Source organism: Stylophora pistillata, chromosome 3, assembly GCF_964205215.1.
Source record: "Stylophora pistillata chromosome 3, jaStyPist1.2, whole genome shotgun sequence".
Taxonomy (NCBI): domain Eukaryota; kingdom Metazoa; phylum Cnidaria; class Anthozoa; order Scleractinia; family Pocilloporidae; genus Stylophora; species Stylophora pistillata.
Genome location: NC_142521.1, coordinates 30,445,336 through 30,468,312, shown reverse-complemented (window position 1 = coordinate 30,468,312; position 22,977 = coordinate 30,445,336). Strand labels below are relative to the sequence as shown.

Below are 22,977 nucleotides of genomic sequence, written 5' to 3'. Positions count from 1 at the left end.
AGCATAGAATGACATTGATAACAGCGACGTAGTTAAGAAAATTAGTCTATCGTGACGCAAGATGAGTAGAATACAATAGCTTTCTAAATAACAACTCTCTTTACTGTTTTGTGCTTCAGTTCGCCTTCATACCCATAAACCTTTAGTTGATCTATGGGTTAGCCGAAGAAATGTACTTATAATGATTGATAACAATATTTATTATGATTCCTAATGGATTAAAGAGTTGACTTCTATCAAAGTATGATTCAGATAGGGTTTTATCATTTAAGGCAAAGCTTTAAAATTCTTTTGATTTCAGGAAAAAAGTTAAATAGTTAGACAGATAATGAAGCTTAACCATTCATGCTCAGGTAACACGCGCTATTTCATAGTACGGTTTATATAAGGGAAATCTATGTGTCAAATTTAAGTTTTTTAGTGGTAGGTATTTTGTCATTCGGACCGTTTCCACGGAAAGGTCCATCGCTAAGTACATTATCGCCTTCTACGCGTATAAGAAATATAGACTGAATAGATATAAGAAACATTGATATAAATACATAAATTAATAGCATATCTGCATGAACTTAGAGCTGAGACCAATGTGAATTTTAAGTGTTTTAAAATGGGACAAAAACGCTCTACAACTTTTCTGTCGTGCCCAATAGAGTGCAAGATAGATTGCTGGACTCGTAGTCAATCTTACCCGTATTTTAATTTGGCACTGCTTAGTGGCTGCATGCCTTGCTGTTTGTTGGTCTCTTAGCATTAGCCCTCGATTTGAGAACATATAGTTTTTATTTTGTTTTATGTTTACATTTACATCAATTACCACGCGCACACTTTCTTTCCATTATTTAACCCACTATTATGTGAACATTTGGAACCCTAAGGGTTTCATACTTCTTTTACCTGTAATGCCAAAAAGGAAAACAGAACCCTGCTCTTGTCTGTTAGTGATGGCAGATTCTGCTTCCAAAAGAATAGTTTTTTTTTAATTATTTCAACCAACGTTTGAATTATTGATTACTTCGCAAAGTGTCCTCCCAAGCATTGTGTGGTCGTATTATAAACCCTCTTCTTAGTTCACTGCACTTTCATTAGGGGATTTTACGAACATGATTAAAGATGCCTAACTATTTTATCTCCTTGCTGATAGTTAGCTTCTTTTTATCGATAAATTGAACATCTCGAAAATAAACATGCAATTTACCAGTTCATCATCCCACCAACGCTAAGTGCAAATTACCTGCTAGTCACCTGTGAAATTTAAGACCTGTGTTGGTCTTAAATTTCATCCATATTAGCCAGCAACTCTTTTTTTTTTTTTTTGCCTTTTATTCTATCAATAAATACGGAGGCTTCTAAATTAGGTTTCTTATATCATTCTTCCCTTTTTTTATTTCTGTTCTAAGAATCTTTATTTTTATAGTTTTTTATGTTCACTGATGGAGGTTGAAAATACAAATTCAAAGAGTCACGCGAAATCACGTGGTTAATGAAATTGCCAGTTTTCAATTACATAGTTTGTTTGACAGCTGTCAAGAAGTCTACCATACAGAGGATACTGAGGTTTTTTGCCTTATTGGATTCGGTTAATTGAGACAGTTAGTGAAAAGTTGAATCACTCTTCAATTCGAAGCAGTAAATTCCAAATTGTCTTCTTTCTAATACTATGTCCTCTGCAGCTGGACTACACTAACCATTGTTCAGTCCTCCTTGAGGCGTGTGCTCTAATAATACTACTGTAGAAGATCTGAAAAGTGCCTCGCCTACGGTAGGTAGATCGAGAGGAACTTTATTGTTTTAAAAAGTTTCCAAATGTCGCTGGGCCGTTGAGTTTTGGCTGCGCAAACCTGCGAGTATTACTTAAAATTATCCACTTATTCACACTCAATAAGATAGTTGGCGATAAAATAATTGTCATTTTCTTGTAGAGGGGCTCTCTAGAATTTTTTTTGTCAATTGATAGTTATAAATTTTTCGTTTTAATATGTAAAGGTGGTAGCGAGTTTAAAGAGGACATCTAAGATCTACAAACCCTCAGATAAACGGATTGAAATCGACGCGATAGGCAAATTTAATTAAATAATGCACTTAACTCTCCATGATAATGTTTACTTGTACCACTGACTTAAAACTATCAGCAGTTTAGAATTTTAAGGACAAGTTGATCAATTTTTTCCAAAATCTTGTTATTCTAACGTAGAGAAAATTTTTAATATCGTCATATTGTCGCCGAGGTGACCGAGTCTAACAAAGGTCCGATTCCAATTTTTTAAGCCGCAAGTCAGATTTCTTCAAAATGATTAAAGACTTGCCAGAAACGCTTCACTGTTCTTACACTAAATTCATTATAAACGTATTTGGATTCTTCTCACGAAACTTGTAATGAAACAGACCTGGAAATTTTCATTTCATTCAATTTTTATTCCATATTAAACTTTGGGTTAGATTCCGGTCTAGCAATAGGGCTCAAAAACGCACCATTTATGGTCATAATTTTCTTTGTTTAAGGAGATTGGGCTCTTTTGTTAGTAGCACCAAAGCGAATATAATGGCTTAAATTACTAATTTAATCTGCTATGGTGGAGGGAAAAGTTAATAAATGCGTGGACCTTAGTTCCAACTGATTTTCAATTGCGTAGGAAAGTGAAAATGAAATGTCATTTTCGTTTTTCGTTTTCGTATGGAATTTGGAAAGCGGATTGCATCTCAAGTCAAGTCGTTTTTCGTTTTCCGCCAATGGCACTGAAACTGACGTTCTGAGCGAAAATTCATTACTTCACGAGCGAATTCTATGCGGTGGCCCATAAGTGCAAGTCAAATTAAAATCAATTTACTCAAAGTAAACCAAAACGTAATGCAACATTACAAAATAACTCAAGGCAAAACAAATAAACTCACGGCAAAATAAAATAACTAGCGGCAAAATAAAATAACTAGCGACAAAATAAAATAACTCACGGAAAAATATGATGAACTCAAGGCAAAACAAATCCAACTCATGACAAAATAAAATAACTAGCGGTAAAATAAAATAACTAGCGGCAAACTATGATGAACTCAAGGCAAAACAAATCCAACTCACGGCAAAATAAAATAACTGACGGCAAGATAAAATAACTCGCAGCAAAACAAAATCAACTCACGGCAAAACAAAATTTAAAATTCATTTGAGGGTCAACAATAATTTTCGCTAATGATAAAATTTAAGAGCTCTTGACTGTGTGATCATGATTGACAAATTCGGCTTCGTTTGCTAAATAAAAAAGTGATTTTATTGTTGAATACGACATCGTCTTACTTATTGAAATTTTTATTACTTCAAAGAGTATTCCCAAGTATCGTGTGGTTGCATTGACGAACTCAGACAAAATTTATAATGGCTACTCTTGAGGGTACCAGGAATGAAAAAATTAACTACTTCGTTATTTATTTCACAAATTATAAATCCTCGTCTGGGCTCACTGATCTTTTGTACGAGGAGTGTTTTAAGTATGGTAATTTTGGAGAAAGATGTTGTGAAATACAGCGTTAGACACCAAACTTAGCTTATAAATACTGGATCTGTTCCCAAAAAAATCCGATTTGATGTTAAAATAAAAGGTGTGAAACGCTACTTTGAAAAAGAAAAAACCTCATCATCAAAGAGCAAAATTTTTAAACCTCTTTGCTTGTACCTGCTTCAAGTCTTTATCGATAAATTGAACATAACGAAAAGTGGTACAGGAGCCCAATATATCTGCAGTCTACCAATCCATCACCCTAGTGACAAATACCTGCAAAGTTCTACAAATTTAATCAACTTCACTTCCTCGGTAGCAATAACAAACGCAGTTCATTGCCTCGGGATGATTTGGAACAATCCAAAGCACGTTGGCTAAATGCGTTTAGTTGAAAACATTTTTGGAACTTCTTGTACCTGTTCCTTTCAATATGTTTCATTTTTCTCTTCTAAGATCTTATATTAGCATTGCTGCAAAACAAATATTTTAGCTTAAGTGTCTCATTCCAGCTGCACCCATCCCGAGTTCTATTTTTTATGTCCTCCCCCCCGAGTAATGTGTTTGCCAGAGCTGCATGTCCTGAAGCTCGTTTACTGGACTGAGACAGAAATTTGAGAAAACACAAAGCTGGAATTGAATGGCTATGAGCAAAAGGCTCATAAAAGGTACAACTAATTAATTTCGTAGCCCAGTAAGGGTGGGGGCACTCAAAAAACAAGAACAAAGTTAACAGACGAAGAAATTCTACCGAAGCAAAATGGGAGAGTGGGGAGGGAAAAAACTACACCTTTCACCCGGCGAGACAATGAATGAATGGCGCAATAGTGCGTGAATGCTCTGGCAAACTTTAAGCTCCATGGGGGGGCGGGGGTCATTTAGTTCATCCCCATGACCCCTTGGTAGATACGTTGTCACGCAATCATAAGGAACCGCCCGCATATTCAAATACAACTCCACAGGAGGAAGGACATAGAATTCCTATTTGCAAGCAGATATTTTTCTTTCTTGTATCATTAAATTTTGCTTAGAAACTAACACAATATACCTTATCTAAAAACCTTTATACACTTTCTTTGAGTAATGACAAAAATCAAGACGAAATTTCTTATGCTGGGCGGGCAAGATGACATAAGATAGAATTTAATCAACTAAATTAATAATTGAAGATGAGCAGAAAATACACGACAAGTGTAGATAATTCAATGAGGCACTCCATATCATCACGATATACTGCTAGCCAGTAACCAACACACTTTTGGAAAATTGCGTTGTCGCGGGAAGAAGTTTGTGTTTTTTCTGTTGCATATCAAACTGTTTCCCCACTGCGATGAACATTTGTTTTTGTCGGTTCCAGCCTGGCGCGGCCGCTAACCCAGATGCCCTCCTAAGCAAATTTTCAAAATGGCGGACAAGCCAAAGAAAGAGATAAGAGAACCAAAGTGATTCTGCAACGAACACTCAGCATACACCCCTGTTAAAAAGGTCATTTCACAGAAAAAAGATACAAAATTGTATGATGTTGAAGTCACGGAGGTTGACAAACCCAACAAGAGACTGAAAATTCACTACATTGGCTACAGTACACGCTTCGATGAGTGGAGACCCTTCGGGGACGGTGAAGCATCTGAATATTTTCCTTCGAAATTGTATAGATTAGTAGGCTGCAACAAAAATTTATTGGACGACGTTTAGGGTAAAAACAGCAATCTAACCTGAAAAAAATGTGTTTATTCCGACTCTTTCGGAAAATAACTTTACAAATCTTACTTGTTTATCTCGTAAGTAAACGATGGTAAATTAATACCCGAAGCGCTTTCCGAGCTACTCGATTCTTCTCCCACTGCTTTCACGCTTATAAAACAGGAAACAAGCAAATGAAGGAAGGTGGGGCTGTTTTGACTAGCCATTTGACGAGGTTCAATCTGCTCCTTGTTCGACAATTTACATATCAAAACAAAGGAAATTTGTTCCTCTCTTTGATTTTGGCGGTATATTTTCAATTTGCGCTTGCGTAAGAGAGAAATCGCCCAAGACTCCTTGCTCGGTCTTGTTTTGACCACGAACGCCTTCTTAATTTTGACGGACCCGCTCGGGAAAAGGTGAAAATGACGAGAGAAAAACTTTACTTTGTAGTACGAAAATACACAAAATGGAAAGCCATGATATTATAGTTCAATATTTCGGTGGTACATTGTTAACTTTTTATACAGAGAGTCGGCAAGATGATATAACATCCAAAAATCGCACTCGATTTGAGTGGGCCGATGAAGTGGGCGTGGTCACGAAATTCAGTAAGAGACTATTTGTACCCCGTGAGTTTGATGTTTCCGTTGACGATAATGGATTTCTGACAGTTATTCTAATGATTAAAATTAGACATCTGAATTGGAAATGGCTAAATTACGGACTTTTTTTTCTTAGAATTAAACTTTTCAAACTCTTCATGCTTTTATAGCAAACCACAGTCACGCTACCTCCTTAAATTCACTCTATTAGCCTTAACGGAAATTCTATTCGACAAGAATTTAAAATTTGTATAGGTAATTACATGATTTCGAGTGCAATTTGGAATAAATAAGCATGGGTAAATTTTTTCAAAGACTAACAAAATTGCATGAGCCCGTAATTTTAGTTTTCATGCTAGGGTTGAAAATACACAAATTCAGAGACTTGTGAAATTTCGTGTCGTCAATGACATTATTAATTTTTAATGATATCTTTTGTATGTTGGGCCTCCCACCATTTAGAAACAGACTTTCTTTGTGTAGTTGCATTTAATAATTGGGACGTTAAAGCAATATCGTTAATAATGATAATAATAATAATAATAATGATAATAATAGTAATTTGATATTCATATTGCGCAAATTAACACATGGATATGATCAAATGCGCATCACAACACTTTTCAGGGTACTTTGGCCGGACTGCATCAGCAGTTTACAAGCAATCGAAGAAAACTTATTTGAAGATGCCCCCTCCCCCCAATTCCCAGTAAACAGGCCAGACCACATCACAGTAATCTCGTGAGTGGGTTCTTTAACGTCCCCTGCCTAATCAAATTAACTAATTAATAGATGCAGGAGACGGGACCTACGGTTTAATCGTCCTTAGCCGAGAAGACTAGGATGTTTATCCATATCTTGATATTATAGAAAGGTAGCGCATTCTTCTCAGTTATTTTAAAACCTTGGGGAGTGTTGGTCCAGCCGGGGCTCGAACCATCGACCTCGACCTCCCGCACAAGAGTCCAGCGCTCTAACCAATTGAGGCGGTTAGTTAATTTTACCTTCTCTTTCAGAAAGGACCTCTATAGCTGGATTACACAAGTCGTTGTTGAGTCCTGCTCGCGGTCTGTACTCGAATTTTTCAAGCTTCTATGGAGGATCTGAAATTGTCTCACATATGGTAGGTAGTACACTTTGAGGAGCTATATCAATTTGAGAAGTTTCCAATGGTCATGGTTCGCTAAGTTTCGCTTCACCAGCCAGAGAGTATTCCTCAAAATCTTCCTGTTATTCACACTCGCGTTTTGCTAATAAAATGATAAATCATAATGCAAGCCTTTACAATTTAGTTTATTTCAATTAAATATATGTGTTTTCGTCATTTCATCAGAAAATCATGCGACTGTGTTCTGTTGTCCTGTTCATCGTCATATTCTATGCACAGCTAAGCCAAGCCATTAAGCAGTGCTGTCGCTCCACATATTCGGAGTATGGTCATCACCTTTCTCGTCACGTTGTTTCAACTCGAAAAACTTCCAGTATTACTGAGTGTGTGATGATCTGTTCGAGCGAGTCTCGGTGCAAGAGTTTGAACTTCCATTTAAAAGACCAGGCATGTGATTTGAATGATGCAAACAGACATACTCACCCAAAAGATTTTGGTCCAAAGGAAGGTTCAGTTTATATGAACAAGGTATGGCACTGACGAATTCTACAGAAACAATATAAAAGTTAAATTTCTTCTCTGGCTCAGCCATTGCCAGAAATTTGGGACAATATGGTGAGGGCGGTTCTCATGTTACAAGCAAAATGGCGCCGAAACAGCATAAGAAAATGTATGGGAAAAGATTGTTTTTTTCAAAATAGCTGTCTAAGAATGGGATCTTCTTTCGCTGCGTATTTGGAAATGCAGCCTGCATCGGTTAAAGCGTCCATCGCTACGAAAAAGAAATACTCAAATTCAAGCCTACCTTTCCCCAAGGTATACGAGTAAACTCATAATTCTCACTCCATTTTCCCATACAAATTCCTAAAATCTGGTTCGACTAGGTGTTACAATTTTTTTGTCGTGGGAACAACCTTTTGAAGATTCGCAACTGCGTAGTTCGATATGCATTCTGCAGAAGTTTGCTCAACTAAATCGCTCGTAAACGGTCGAATATGTTGGTCCACAGATTTTCCTCGTGCCGGGAAGTTCTTCGTATTTTGACAGAGCTCAAAAGCCAAATACACCATTTCTGGATACCCCAATTTTAAGAAGGAAGAACACAAAAGATACAAGTCCCAGTAACTGCACAATTTGGCGGCATTTTTCCTTGTTTTGACGTCTCATTTGGCTTTCTGGGATAGAAAGGTACCAGGCCTTTCTCTCGTGGGGTTTTGCAAAAATAGAAAGTTACGTGTTCACTTCCCATCCCCCGCCGCCATAATGAATTGTTTGTAATACGATATACCGCTGACATTTCGTTAGGGCTCGAAATGTCCCCGATTTCTGGTGATGCTTTCGTTCAAACTTTGAGAAAAAAAAATACACTTTTCGTTTTAGGGTTCATTGCTTCACGACCGTGACGACCAACGAGTGAATACATCCTGACCCAAATAGCCGACAATATCGTAATTGATTTATAAGATGCATTTGTGTTATTGACCAATCGCATTGCCTGGATGGTTGCATCTCCAAAACGGCGTCATCCAGAGAGCAGCAAAATTAACCGTAAAGAAATAAAGAAAAACAGATAAATACATGCATGAATACATAAATGATTGAGTAGCTGAAGCTGTTTGGCCAATAAATATCTATTATCTATAATCTACAGGATGAGGAGTTCAAATCTTGCTCAGAAATTCTAAATAAGTGGCCCCGAGCAGAAAGCGGCTACTACTGGATAAATATTGGGAACAGAAACGCACAAGTCTACTGTGATATGAAAAAACGTGGTATGTATAAAAGGATGAAGTCAAAAGGAAAGAGTAAATTGTAATGAAAACACTTAAATTCTGCCTCTAGTGAGAAAGAAAGACTATACGTTCTGTTACTATGTTTTTCTTAGTGGCAGCGTTGCTGTACTTGTAATTACGGGAAATGCAGTGAGGTTGAATCATCGCGTATTCCAGTAGATAGATAGCTTCTCAGCACCTTTTCAATACCACGTATATATCCGATAGACTTGGATGTTGAAGAGCAAATTTGAATAGTCCTTGCCAGAAAAGTATAGGCTTTACCTGGAATAAATTGGTCTGGTATATTTTGTCAAGGTCCATAGGAAACCGTCCCGGGAAATAAAAGAAAAGCAATTAAAATCTGTTTAGAAGGACTGAGAACTAGTCTGCCCTCGAGAAGAAACCCGCCATGTTGTTTTGTCTCACTAGTGTAGCTTGTCATTACGTTAGTTAAATGAGTTAAATTTATAAAGGATTGTTTTGCTTTCAACCCCGAACTCATTTGGAAGAGCAAAAGTGGATATTAAAGTTTGGTTTTTTCCCATATGTATATTTCTTTTATTTGAGATTTTCTTCCTTTTTTTCTCTTTTCTTGCTACAAGAAATGTTATCAGCAAGGGATACCTACTTCAAATTTCATAAGAATAAGATCGTAAAATTTTCCTGTTAATTTTCTCGGAGAGTTCATCACCCAGTGCGCATTCTGTTTGTATACTTGCTGAAATTTTACTGTCTGACGTTTGTACTTATCAAACATAGAAAACAAACAGACTAATTTGATGACATAGGTTGCACTATAAATGACACGTGGCCACATAAAAACTCATTTTACTTCATTTCGTCATTCACCAGGAGGTGGATGGACCTTAGCTGTGAGTATCAGCTCGAAGAATAACGAGCACCTTCAAAGCGCAGCAAACAATTGTCTCAACCTCTCGCTCTGTGTTCCCTATACTGACCGGGGCCAAGGACGAAAACTGAGCGACAACGATATACATGAGCTAGCAACGACAGAAGGTAAATATGAAAAAGACAAGATTGCAATAATGATAAAATTATATACTAGTATTACATAGAGTCGATCCATTACATTCTAATTGACATACTGTGTTTGAATATTTTTTTGCTATATGCGGTATATTTGTAGACATGCATGCCAAGACCCCCATCCTCCCCTCAATGTTGCATTCGCCGATCGTAGGTTGTAAGAACTCAGTCTTCTGCCATTCATGATAACCCCGGCCGGCATTACGAGAAACACATTTAACCTAGATCGCGGTCAGTAACAGAGTGATTGGTGAAACAGGCACAAACTATTGGTATTGTCCGCGATCTGATACATGAATGCCGGCTGTAAATAACAGTGTCTCTAGGTTTCTTCGTATTTGGAGATTGTAAACATTCTACATTTTTAAAATATTATTTTTACTTTTTTGGATTTCGTTGCGTAAAACAAATAATAGATTAACAATAAAGCGTTCAAAGGTTATCTATTTCTAAAATAATGGTTAGGTATTATTATCTAAATGGTTAGTGAAGTGAAGATGTGACAACATTTGGACGATCGCTCCAAATATATATGATATCTTGGTTTTAGTCTATCCTCGCGGTAGTGCCCGATACGTTTGCCAAACGTGGTATATCTGAAGATTTAACTAATCCGTAAGACATAACTTTGTCTGTCATATTTATATATATGTATCAAGATGATTTCTTAGAAATATATGGGTATAGACTTACATAACTTGATAATGGGCAACGAAACACTTCTTTACAATACAGTCAAATGTATGTCTATGTCCTTCCAGGAACCTTTAGAGTTGATGTGTTAAAAAGTGATGGCATTTTCCTGCATACAGTATTTTATCAGGTAAATATCTGACGCTCATTCATTTGACGATTAATCCTTCCTTTTTACTCATGGACTTATCTATTTACCAATTATCGATTGCTTTTTTTTTTCTTCGTAATTTTGCTAGTTATGCGTATTTGAAAAAATTCTTTTTTTTATTTGATGTCAAATGCAACACGTCATTTTGCACAAAATGACCTCATAAAAACTGTACCGAAGTTGGAAGATGATAAAATTCATTCAAAACCAATACGTTCACCCATAAATTGAACACAATTTTTCGAAAGAAGAATAACATCAGTTGGAATATTGCAAAAAAAAAAAAATCGTAGAATCAACTCAGCTAAAACGCCCTCCTTCAATCTCTTCTCCTTTTCCTTAGTTCCAGATCATTCCGTTGATAGTAAGAACATGAATTGTGCTTAATATTTAAGAAGATGAGAAATGTTGTTACCTTCACAGCCAGTGAAGCAAGCAAAAAACACTACACTGTACATGAGTGAGGCTATGTCAACACCACATCTTGACTTCCAGAAATCCACCCATTTTAATATTATTGATGTCTGGTTTTCTTGGGATTGCAGTTGGTAATAAGAATTTGTGACTAGGGTGAAGGGTTGTTTACACTTGCATACATACATACATGTATTAATTGACCACTTCCCCATGGGGCTTTTCATGCCATTTTTACAACACTGTACCCCACCCATCCCACCCCAGGGGAGGACATCCACCACACAGTAATCTCATGCGTGGGAAGTCAACGTCTCCTACCCCTTAACTCTGCAGGAGACGGGACCTACGGTTTATTCGTCCTTATCCGAGAAGACTAGAATCTATACCTTTGTTTATATTATAGAAAGGTATCAAATTCTCCTCAGTTATTTTTAGACCATGAGTGTAACTGACACTCCGTTACAGTTTGAAATACGTACCCTGTTTTTAATCTCGACGATTCACTTGAACATAACACAAAAAACAAATACAGAATTAACAATGCGAACTTAAACCCAAGGAAACTAAAATACAACGAAAGGAATACGAGAAACTACAGGAAAATACAAACGAAAGCGTAAATACTTACAAGATCTGTACGGCACTCCGGAATAACAACGACTGAATGAAAATTACAACTACGATGTTATATAGCGGATAAAGGCTAAAACAATAGACTAAACAAGGCTACGCAATACTCAAAGGCGATTACATGAAACAACGCTGAAAAACTTAATTTACATTTTGACAGCGCGAAAAAATACAAATAAATACAGAACTGAACTATCGAGACGAGAACTATTTACGCTAATTACAATTAACAAAGACGAACGACAGAACTGATAAAAAAAACATAACCCTCGTGGTTACAATGAGTATTGGTTCGGCCGGGGCTTGAACCCTCGACCTCCCGCACAACACAATCCAGCACTCTAACCAATTGAGCTAACGGGGGGGAGGGGGGCGGTCACTTGAGTATGTTATTTATAACCCTTCTTGTGACTCAGATCTGAATCCATTCTCAGACTTATTTTGTTTTGCTAAGTACATGCATGTTTATCTTTCAGTGTCATTGGTGGACATGAACAAGAATCCCACGTTCAGCAACAGCTAACCAAGGTTTGTTACTTTTGCTGTGTTTTGACAATATATTAGACTTAGTTACAAGACAGATATAAACCTTAACAAAAAACTGACAGATGCATAGCACACAAGTTTTCTTTGTTTACACGACTGCCTGTTGTTTTGCCACATTTATGCAGATCTGAACTGCAGCAATCATTAGACAAGTGCTGAGGGTAATTGCCTTGAAGGTAACTAAAGAACATTTGTTTTTGCAGACTGGTGGAAGAAAGAGGACAGCTGATGGAGGACGCCTTTTTCGCCAACATTACCTGCCATTATTGGCAAGGCAACAGGTTAAATACAGCCAAAAAATTAAGCTGTCAGTAATGCGTATGCATTCTAATCTATATATCTAGATATCTATATACTTAGTTATAAATTTGCGTTTCCTTGGAAATTCATTTCCCATTGAAAAAATTTGACGAAAAATTTGTGACAGAACATTTCTTAAAAGCATTCAACGACTTAAAAACCTAATTTTCAATAGGTGATGAAAATAATTACAAAAATTACAAGTTAAACAAAACGTTTCACAAGTATGGAGTCTGTTTAGACATTCAAATTAGGAATGTCAATCACAGTTAAGATTAGAGGGACTAAGAACAAATCATATGCCAATGTGTCTGGTCGTCAGTCGCCATAAAATGGGCAAAATTTTTGTGGTTCATTATCCCATCACAGGACAACAATTTTCTTTTTAAACAAAGCAGTTTATTTCTTTCTGTCCAGAACCCAGTGCTCTTTGGAAATATTGGCAGGGAAAATGAACAAGAAATGACCGACGACAGAGAAAGCAGGGGAAGTGGCAACAGAGACAGTAGTGGAAGCGGCAGGGGAAGCCATGGCGGAAGCAGTGGTGGAAGCAGTGGCAACAGCGGGAGCAGTGGTGGAAGTAGTGGCGGGGAAGCAACGGCGAAAGCAGTGGCGGAAGTGGTGGTAACGAAAGCAGTGGCGGAGACAGCGGCAGAAGTAGTGGCGGCGGAAGCAACGGCGGGAGCAGTGGTGGAAGTAGTGGCAGTGGAAGCAACGGCGGGAGCAGTGGTGGAAGTAGTGGCAGCGGAAGCAACGGCGAAAGCAGTGGCGGAAGTGATAGTAACGAAAACAACGGCGGAAGCAGTGGTGATAGCAGCAGTGGAAGTAGAGCAGCTGATGTCACTAAAAGGCTGAGGTACAAATTCAATTTTTAAAATCTCTTGCTTTTACTCAGTATACCATAAAGCACTACCACAATCATAGGGAAATTAGGTTATTCAGCAGAAAGGTGTATCATACTTTACTACCAGTGAATATTCTTACAGGTTTACCCTATTCTGTTTTGGGAAGGGGGGATAGTCCTTGGGTAGTGCTTGTTAAATTAAATGCATCTGACACGACCAATTCCCAATAAGCAGAATATTCAATTTTTCATTGAATTTTTTTCTAGAACAACCAGTTATCAATGGGTTTTCTCATTTCTTAATTTTTCTTTGTAAACTTATTTCGTGTACCATCTCCTGTTCCTTGTTATAGAAGATAAACGATGAACCTCTCAGATTTAGTGATACCTAAGTTCTTTAAGTTTATCACCAGAACTTCAAGGGTGAAGCGATCGCTTGTCCTTCAAGACCTTCTAACAGAATTCCTTGATGGCGATATTATGACTTTCGAACTGAAGGTCATTATGGTAGACGGACACGGGAAAGACGAAAGAGGGGAAGACTTGAAAGGAATTTACCGAGACGCCCTGTCAAGTTTTTGGCAAGCATTCTATGTTTCCTGTACGCTCGGAGAAAGGGGGAGGGTTCTTTCCATAAGGCACGAGTTTTACAGCGACACCTGCACTGCCATTGCACGCATTATCGTCAAAGGTTACGAAGATCTGGGGTATTTTCCACTGATGCTAAGCAAAGCATTTGTGATCAGTACTATGCTTGGTGAAAAGGCAGTTTCTGATGACATTCTCCTTCACTCATTCAAACAATACCTTTCCAAAAGTGAAGAACAAGTTGTGTGCGAGGCATTGGGTAGACCCGTGGAGGAATGGGACAGTGACGACAAAGATGATGAAGACCTTCTTGAACTGCTGGATCGCTTTGGATGCAGAAGTCTTCCAACCAAAGAGAACATTAAGAGTCTGATACTATAAGTAGCTCATAAGGAAATCATTCAAAAGGCACAATATGTGGCTGATTGCTGGCATTACATTTTTAGAGGGTCGCTGGCAGAGGGTACATTATCAACTCTAGAGGGAGTATGTAGTATTTACCAGTCGTTAGAGCCAACTACAAAGAAAGTGCTTGGCATGCTTTGTGCTTTACCGGGCACTAATGCAGAGCGCTCGGCGTTAGATTACTTGAAACGCTTCATAAGAGGATTAGAGATCTCACAACTTAAGTCCTTCTTAATGCTTACAACTGGAGCAGATGCCATGTGTGTTTCATGTACTAATGTTGATTTTACAAAACTAGAGGGATTGGGAAGGCGCCCAATCGCTCACACATGTGCTTGCGTTCTTGAATTGCCTTCTACTTATGATACTTATTCAGAATTCCGCGCAGAGTTTACAAATGTTTTGGCCAAAGAAAAGGGGCAAAATGATATTATGCAATGATTTTGGTGTTACACGTAGCTTGCTTTGTACTGCGTCTTCTTAACTTGCACATATTTATTGTTTTGTTATTTTCCTTAGCGAACCCTGACATTAGAAAACCGAGACAGTCATCTGTCAGGTTGCATTGTTAACTGACGAAAGTCCAATAAAATTTATCGTGTTCAAATTGAATATATTTATCTGCCATTGTGAAAAGATAGACAAACATTTACCTGCATGGGGTTGGATGTGCCACGACCCGCTCTTGAAAGCGTCATCTGGAGATCTCAGCGAGACTTCACAGGTAACATAGCCCTGATTTTTAATTGTCAAGGCCCCGATTGTTCAAAGAGCGTATAACTCTATCCAGTGGATGACTCGCCAACCAGCGGATGAAGTGTAGAAGTTGTAATGCATTTATGTCAGCTGGACGGCGACTTACCCGCTCTTTGAACAACTAGGACCTGACCGCTCTAAAAACGACAATGATCTTGGCAATTGGTTCGAATTCTAAGGAAACATTGCTCAGACGAGCTATGAGAGCAGACCCACAACGCCCAATGCTTTGCCAACTTGTTCTAATATAATAAGTCATTCCCCCCAACGCCCAAATTCTTTACAGGAGAGGTGAGAGGAGAGCGAAAAATAAGCAGGCACGGAGAGTATCGCCGCGGGGAGGTGGGATAGTCGTCAATCCTTCGGCAATTCGCGAGAAGACAGATTACGCGCGAACTGAGAAACTCGGTTAATGTTATGCTTGTGGTTAGCGGCATTACTTGTAATCGCCCTAATTGTCACTGGGTCGATAGCGTTTAAAGTCAGGGAGTTTCTTAAATTGTTATGAGATAAAGTCGAATTTCCCATCAAAAATTTGATGGTAAATTCGATTTTATCTCATAACAATGTATCCTTTAATCTAGGAGCCATTTCTTCTTTCCAAAATTATTTGTAGTCTTGGATTCATTTCTTTTATTGAACACATTGTAGGTAGTTAAAAACAGACTGAATTCTTTTTCTTAGGTTTTTTTATGTCTGACATGGTTAACCCAACGTAAGGTATGTGGTTGACCACGAATATCATCTAACGGCTTGAATCCATACATTTAGACCAAAAATAAGAAATTAAGAGAAACTTGTCAGCTTGATTCAGTCGACTTCTGTAATTGAAAGTAAAAGTAATTTTAACCAACCAAAGTGCAGCGTCGAAGAATGTTCCGCAAGTGGAACACTCAAGTGACTTATTACGTAACTCCACTATGTTTCGAGTTATCTTAAGAACATTGCGCAATATGCCAATGCCTAAGCGCTGTAGATAACGTTCTGTGCTATTCTGTCAGACGCAGAGTCAATAACAACACTGAAAAAAAAGGATAGTTTGACTTCTTTCCTTTATTTGACAGCTCATTAAGTTTTTGCGCTAAAGTGTGTTATCATTATAAGTCATCAATAAGGTCCAAGAGAGCAAAGTATAATTGGGAAGCCTCGTCGATGGTAGTGGGCGTGTCTAGTCGCTCGTCTTCCATTATCATCTCTGCCAGATCCTTGAAGGCAGGACAACATCCTTTTGCTTGTGGTCGCGTTGCGCACATATCCTCTGCAATTTAAATTTCGTCTACATCGATCGGGGTGCAATAACCTTGCGCACCTCTCAGCTCCGGAAGAAAGTAAAGAATATCTGACTTTCCAGAAGGGGATTCCAGATTGGTAGATGGTCTAATTCTATGAATATTGCACTCCAGGACAACCCTGGGTAGCTCTTCTTGCATCAAATCCATAAAACAGAATTTCAAGCACTCTCGATGTATAACGTTCTCATCATTGTAAAAACCAGAATCTCTTAAGTTCTTAAAATACTCTATCCACAAGTCTGCGCATCCCTTTCTCAAACGTCCTCACCATGCTTCTATTCTTTGATTTGAGGTCGATTTTCCGTAAATAAAACTCTTTTCTCCGGTGAAATTATCCTCAGAGGACCTGCGAAAGAATCGTTGAATAGCTGCCACGTTCGCATTCTCAGTTCCCCTGTCTCCTCGAAGAATGCGTGCAGTAGCTTCTAACTGCCTAACACAGTCAAGATAAAACTGAGCTACTATTTTGGGGTCGTTATTTGAAGATGCTACCTCAAGCCATAAGATTCTTCTACTGAAACCATCTATGGCACCGTGGACACAGAAACCAAAAGGTTTCAATTTGTCATAACCGTCAATATGCCATAAATAGTTTGGCCCTTTAGATCGGTAGACCCTTCTTCGAAGTCTATACCTTGATCAGTGTTCCACTCCATCAGGGTCAAAGACCTTCAATACATGCCGAACAACTTCTTTCGTAGTAACCGGTCCGTGATGATTTACGAGTCTCTGGTGCATTGCTCTGTACCCAAGAAGACTACCGCTTCCCCTTAATTCCCCTTGCACTACCTGTACTATTTCATCTAGGTCGCTTTTAAAGCGACGTCTTCTACAACCCAGCCTCCTTAGAATCCTTTTCAAATGTCTCTGACTAATACATAAACCATGCACAATTGCAAGGAACAAAACAATTTCTTGAGCAGCAAATCCAAGGTTAAAGTATGTTTCAATTAATTCGTCTCGAGCGAGAGCTTTACCTCTGGTTGCAGGGAAATAATTCGGTTGCATAGCCCTTGACGTTGTGCAAATAGTTGCTATAAGGGATATTGAACAAACCTTCATAGCGACAGTGACTGTCGAACATGTAGGGGAGGATAAAACAAGAACTGCTCAAGGAAGACATTGGCGTAAAAGACATGAGTGGGGCGCCTGCAATTTGTACCACGCTGACAGTGAAAATCGCACTAAAAACAAAACCGTACTGAATGTAGCATCAAAAGTGGCACAAAAGGTAACACTAAAAGTGGCTGTAAAAGTGGCACTAGAAGTGGCACTAAAAGTGGCACTAAAAGTGGCACTAACTGTGGCACTAAAAGTGGCACTAAAAGTGGCACTAAAAGTGGCACTAAAAGTGGCACTAAAAGTGGCACTAAAAGTGGCACTAAAGTAAAAAAGATGTGTGTCCCTTATAGGGCTCCGTACAAATCGCCACACAAGTTTTAGTGCGGTTCTACCGCAAACGGTGTGGCTTTGTATATACATTGGGCGTAATAGCCATCGAATTTCTTTCGGGTACATCAAGCAAGGAATTGTCCACGAAGGCAGCCATTGCTTTCTTGCTTCAAACCATGCGCTCTAGGGCTCATTCTACGCATGCGCCTACAATTTACGCATGCGCCCACAATTTACGCATGCACTGTAGTGGAACTGCGTTTTGTGATTGACCGCCAAAAAAAAAAAAAAAAAAACACAGCCGAATTTATACCTTCGGAAGCCCAAGTAATAAATGCCAGACTGACTAAGGCATTGCTATATTTTCTTTGCACCATTTTAATGAATAATCGAGATCCGATTAAAGGGACGCTGACCATGTTAACCTATAATTTGACGAATGATTTGCTGTTTGTTATTTAGTTTCACGGCCGTTAAAAAATAGATAAGTTGATAATTAAAAATAAACAAAAGATGATATAAAAAAAAGTCGATAGAAAACAAATGAAGCCGGGGGTTCGATTGTTCCTCGAGGATCTCCGGGTAACTTCGGAGGCCCTCGCAGAGTTTTCGGTTAATCATCGGAGTATATTCGGAGCTCGTACACTCTTCTGAAAATCATCGGAGTCGTTTTGAATTAGAAAAACATACGTTGAAATATTTCGGCGGAATTCCGGATTCCGGCTTTTCCAGGCTACCAATGCGAAACCTCGATGCCATTATTCGTGTTTCGAATTATGTTCGTCTTAATCCGGGTCTTCGAAGAGCTCGACCGCTGTGGTCTGGCGCGAGTGATAAATTAAGAGCCACTTACCATAAATATCGAGAATCCGTCAACAGTTGCAAAATTTCGTAATTCGTTTTATTTTTTCTAAAGGACCCTTTTAATGAACCTTTTTCGAAAATTATATCAAAAAGTTCTATCGTGTTTTTTTTTCTCCGAAAAATCGAAAATTTCGAAATACTCCTAAACGACCGTTGTTCCCCCCGTACAGCAATAATTATGCAACTTCGGCAACTTCGTACGCTACAGCGCGATGCAATTCGTCTTTTAAATTTTGTATGCTAGGAGATGGTCCGTTTTTCTCTGAGAAAATATTAATTTCTTGTTATTTTGTTGCGTTTAAGTCTGAATAATAACCCGTTGAAATAACGCGTCTCTTTCGCAGAGGTAAAATGAAGGTCAACCTCAGTGGCCTATGAACAGGTCTGCCATATGTCGATCGGCTTTCCAATTTCGAATTTGGCTCGTTGAAACAGTTGTGGACCCGTTCGCCGATCGCACAGTATATCGGGTAACAAATATAAGCCCGGCGAGGGTAGCCAGCGGCCTGCCGACTAGGGGAGCTAACTGGTTTGTTTGTCGACTGCAGGCCGCTGGCTATCCTCGCCGGGCTTATTTTTGTTACCCGACATACTGTGCGATTGGCGAACGGGTCCACAACTGTTTCAACGAGCCAAATTCGAATTGGAAAGCCGATCTATCTGGAGATAAAAGCATCGCTAGTGAAAGATCTGTGGGAGGAATTGGGAATCGAGTGAATGGAAATGGAACTGCAACATCTCTGCTTTGATTTTCTGGAGGAATCGAGACTGGTGGTAATTTTTTGGCGGAATTATTCGCTTCGAGCGACGGACACTTCTAAAATCGGTTTCCGGCCTTGTCTTTTTTTTAGCAGCTGAACACCAAAATAGCGCTAACTCGCCGAAAACGCTTCAAAAGGGCCTGAGACGCTGGTAATCAACAAAGAAAACAACAAGGCAACAAGGTAAGTCCAGTTTATTTCAAAACAAGACATTTTTTTCTCTCTTTTAAGGCAAACCGATAACATCCCGTACAAACCTTTATAAATATAAAACGTTGCGCAACACTGAAAGGGGGGTGTGGACCAAACCTGGCCTGGGCCAGGACCTACCCTGTGGCCTACCCTATGGCCTACCCTATGGCCCACCCTGTGGCCTACCGGTGGTCAGATTTTTAAGAACATAAAAATAAAATCAGTAAGAGTCGAACGAATACGCTGGTGTACAATTATCTGTCTCTGAATAGGGTCGCTAACACGATTTTCAACCTCCGAGGGAACGAAACACTGCAAATATCACAGCACTCAACCATAACGGTAGGTTAAGGGGGAGGGGAGAGGAGGGACCAATATTGCATGGTCGCAGAGGATAAACAAAATGGCGGCTTTATGATGCAGGCTGTCAGTTGGGGGTAACATATAGTGGAGTGCTGGTGTAAAAATGTAATGAACGGCGTTATATTGGAGAGCATACATATCCAGGTAAGAAAACGCAAACATTAAGTGCCTGGCCAATTTTTCAAGTGCCCTCAAGTGCTGTAGAGTATTGAATTTGCAACGAGCACCCCGGGAAACGCACGCATCGCCGTCGTAAACATTTCGCAAAGTTTACTTGCTTTTCCAAAGAAACGGCCAGTATTGCACTAATTTAAAAGGAGAGCTGATATGATGATGTTTGCCCAAAAGTTGCGTTTAACCGGCTTCTGTTCCTCGATTTCCTTATTCTATTCTTTGTTTGCACGTGACGTCGGCATAAATTAAAAAACCGGGATCAGCCATAGTGGGAGGGGGGGATAACCACGCGTGACAATCCCTGTAACATAGCTGTCTGAATTGTAAGTCGAAGGTGTTACGCATATACTTGTCAATGTCATGCATTCTAAATAGCTGTCAATACTTGAAGTTGAAGTTTGAAGTTCATTTATTTGTTTAAGCAGGTTGATTAATTTGGCAGCTGTAATAGCTGATGTGGACCTGCTGTCCTAACCCACCCATCCCACCCCAGGGGAGGACATCCATCACACAGTAATCTCGTGTGTGGGAAATTAACGTCTCTTGCCCCAACCCTATAGGAGACGGGACCTCCATTTATTCGTCCCTATCCGAGAAGACTAGAATATCTAACCATTTCTTGATGTTATAGAAAGGTAGCAAATTCTTCTCAATTATTTCAAGACCTTTAGTGTTGGTCCGGCCGGGGCTCGAACCCTCGACCTCCCGCACAACAGTCCAGCGCTCTATCCATTGAGCTAACCGGGAGGCGGTTAGGTATGCCAATGTAGACTATTTTAAGACTTGTGCTGTAGTTTGGATTGTATTACCTTTATTTTGTGTGAACAGTAAATTTTTTTTGTTGGATACTACACCACCCACGTGCTTAGCGGAAGCCAATATGATCGTTTTACAGTTTAAGTTTCCCCTCTTATCATACCACAACTCTGTGTTGTCTTTGGTTGTTTTGAATTTGGTTGTGTTACAGGTATGAACAAGCAAGCAATTGACAAGTGGTTATTGTTTAAGCTTTCAAGGCTGTATGTTTCTTTTGTAATAAATATTTTCCAAACTTAGCGCATACGTATATAGTTTAGTTTGAGATTCAGATAATTACTGATACTTGTGGGATTGATGCTGTGTTTTCTAAATAGTGATAATAACAACACAAACTGGGGGATAACCACACACATACTTTGCGGAAGCCGGTATTGTTTCGTTGGTAAAGACAAAACCAGGTGAGTCTCTGGCTCCTATTGACAAAGCTGCCATAGTGTGCTATGCACTCACCAATTTATCAGAGTCCATGCATTGTACCATTTGATCGAGGTGAACTTACAACCAGTTTGATTCCAAGTACTTCATGTGCGATTTTTCATATAAAGAACTTCAGTAATTCTCAAGTTGACAAAAACATAGCTTTAAGGTACACCATTGACAAGCAACATTTGTTTAGTTTCTGTCAAAGGTGCTAGTCGTTAATAGATACCTATACGACAAACAACCATAAAGTTCAGTTAGTATTTTGACAAAGAAAGGAGCACCCTCAAAGTAATATTTTGGTGGGTGTGGTACAATTGAATAACCTTGACATTTCAATCATGATTGCTCAGTTAATTTTTTCCATAAAAAGTTGCACAGATCTAGTTTCCTAAAGGCTCTTCTTTCAACTTCAAACATGACATATAATACCATTTTATCTTGCACAAATCATTGCGACGGCCAATTAATGTGCTGCCCTCCAAATCTTGTTGACAATAGCACCGCAGCCTTTCCTCTTCTTCATCACCAGATGATGTTGAAGAAGATGGAATGGCTAGAGCTTCACACCCTGGGCATGTATATTACTTCCCTACAATTTCAGGGAAAATGCACTTTCTTAAGAAATCAGAGGAAACAGAGCATGCATTTTCCAAAAACTCTTGGTCAGGAAGAATTTCTGCACAAAGCGATCTATTGTTGTTCACATCACAAAATCACAATATTCAACCTCACAGATAAAGATCTGGGCCTGAACTTGGTAGTAGACATGACTTATGTCAAGATGAACTTTACCAAACTCATCTTTCTTTAAACAAAAGTTGGTTTGGCCAGCAGCCTCAGCGATTGTGGAATCCTTGTGTGCATATGGACATGTTATTCACACACGCCCATCCCACAGCATTTGCTGTTAATAATCCCATCAGGAGAAGCTCCCAAGTATGGTCACCTTGGATCAATATTGAGACCACTGTCAGTGATTGTCAAAGACTCATGGTCAGAAATTGGCAGACTGCTAAGCTTTGTGAGCCCTACCCTCGTTTTCACAACCCCACCTCGTGGCCGCAGTTGAAAACTTGTGGGCCTCAGGGTAGCATATGGACTTAACAAGACTCTTAGCAGGCTTAGCTGTATTTGTTTTTCAAGCAGTTTTTAGATTGGAAGCAGTAATACGACCTGCCTGCCTGCCATTTGGTACCAAACTTTATTTTGTGACTGCTTTCTAGTTGAAGCTTCTATTGCTCCACACTCATCAGGTGTAATCACAAGCAATATTTGTTGACACTGCTGCAACAACTCTATGTACCGGTAATCTAACTGCAAACACTCTTCTCTAAAAACTATTGGGCAAGGGCTTGGGTACATTACCAATTTCTTTAAAAGTGTACTGCTCATTTAAAGGTGCAACAAGGCACAAGACTGCTGGATTTACTGTACAGCCAGAAATACTTCTAAAAATAGTTTTCTGCTCTTCTGGGGTTGAGTTAGGTGTCCTGGTTGTTCATATCCCAGGGTTAGATCTAGTAGCCATAGGACTAACCAGTGTTTCTCCATCATCAATTCATGCTTCCTTCAGGCAGAGGTAAAATCCATCTCACTTATAGGTAATGGGGATTTCTTTCATATGACTAGAGAGAAGCCATTTGTTCTTTTCCTGTGTGCAT

At 39.1% G+C, this 22,977-nt stretch overlaps 2 protein-coding genes across 5 annotated transcripts; both read left to right on the top strand.

Annotated features, from left to right (window-relative positions):
• The first annotated feature begins 1,568 nt into the window (after nucleotides 1-1,568).
• On the top strand, nucleotides 1,569-14,892 carry LOC148735566 (uncharacterized). Of its 4 annotated transcripts, XM_088754081.1 has the most exons (10): nucleotides 1,569-1,759; nucleotides 4,001-4,156; nucleotides 6,793-6,899; nucleotides 7,110-7,412; nucleotides 8,536-8,656; nucleotides 9,512-9,676; nucleotides 10,468-10,529; nucleotides 12,074-12,125; nucleotides 12,347-12,424; nucleotides 12,861-12,921. In XM_088754081.1, the coding sequence occupies exons 2-8, from the start codon at nucleotides 4,129-4,131 to the stop codon at nucleotides 12,089-12,091; spliced, it is 804 nt and encodes a 267-aa protein (XP_088610207.1). In that variant the 5' UTR covers nucleotides 1,569-1,759; nucleotides 4,001-4,128; the 3' UTR covers nucleotides 12,092-12,125; nucleotides 12,347-12,424; nucleotides 12,861-12,921. The 4 variants fall into 4 exon arrangements, with proteins under 4 accessions (XP_088610207.1, XP_088610208.1, XP_088610209.1 ...); XM_088754082.1 differs by lacking the exon at nucleotides 4,001-4,156; XM_088754083.1 differs by lacking the exons at nucleotides 1,569-1,759; nucleotides 4,001-4,156; nucleotides 6,793-6,899; nucleotides 7,110-7,412; nucleotides 8,536-8,656 and adding an exon at nucleotides 13,701-14,892 and having other exon boundaries at nucleotides 9,538-9,676; nucleotides 12,861-13,299.
• Nucleotides 13,651-14,892, top strand: LOC148735565 (uncharacterized). Its single transcript, XM_088752970.1, has one exon. It carries the CDS (start codon nucleotides 13,651-13,653, stop codon nucleotides 14,254-14,256), a length of 606 nt encoding a protein of 201 aa, XP_088609096.1. The 3' UTR covers nucleotides 14,257-14,892.
• Nucleotides 14,893-22,977: the final 8,085 nt, after the last annotated feature.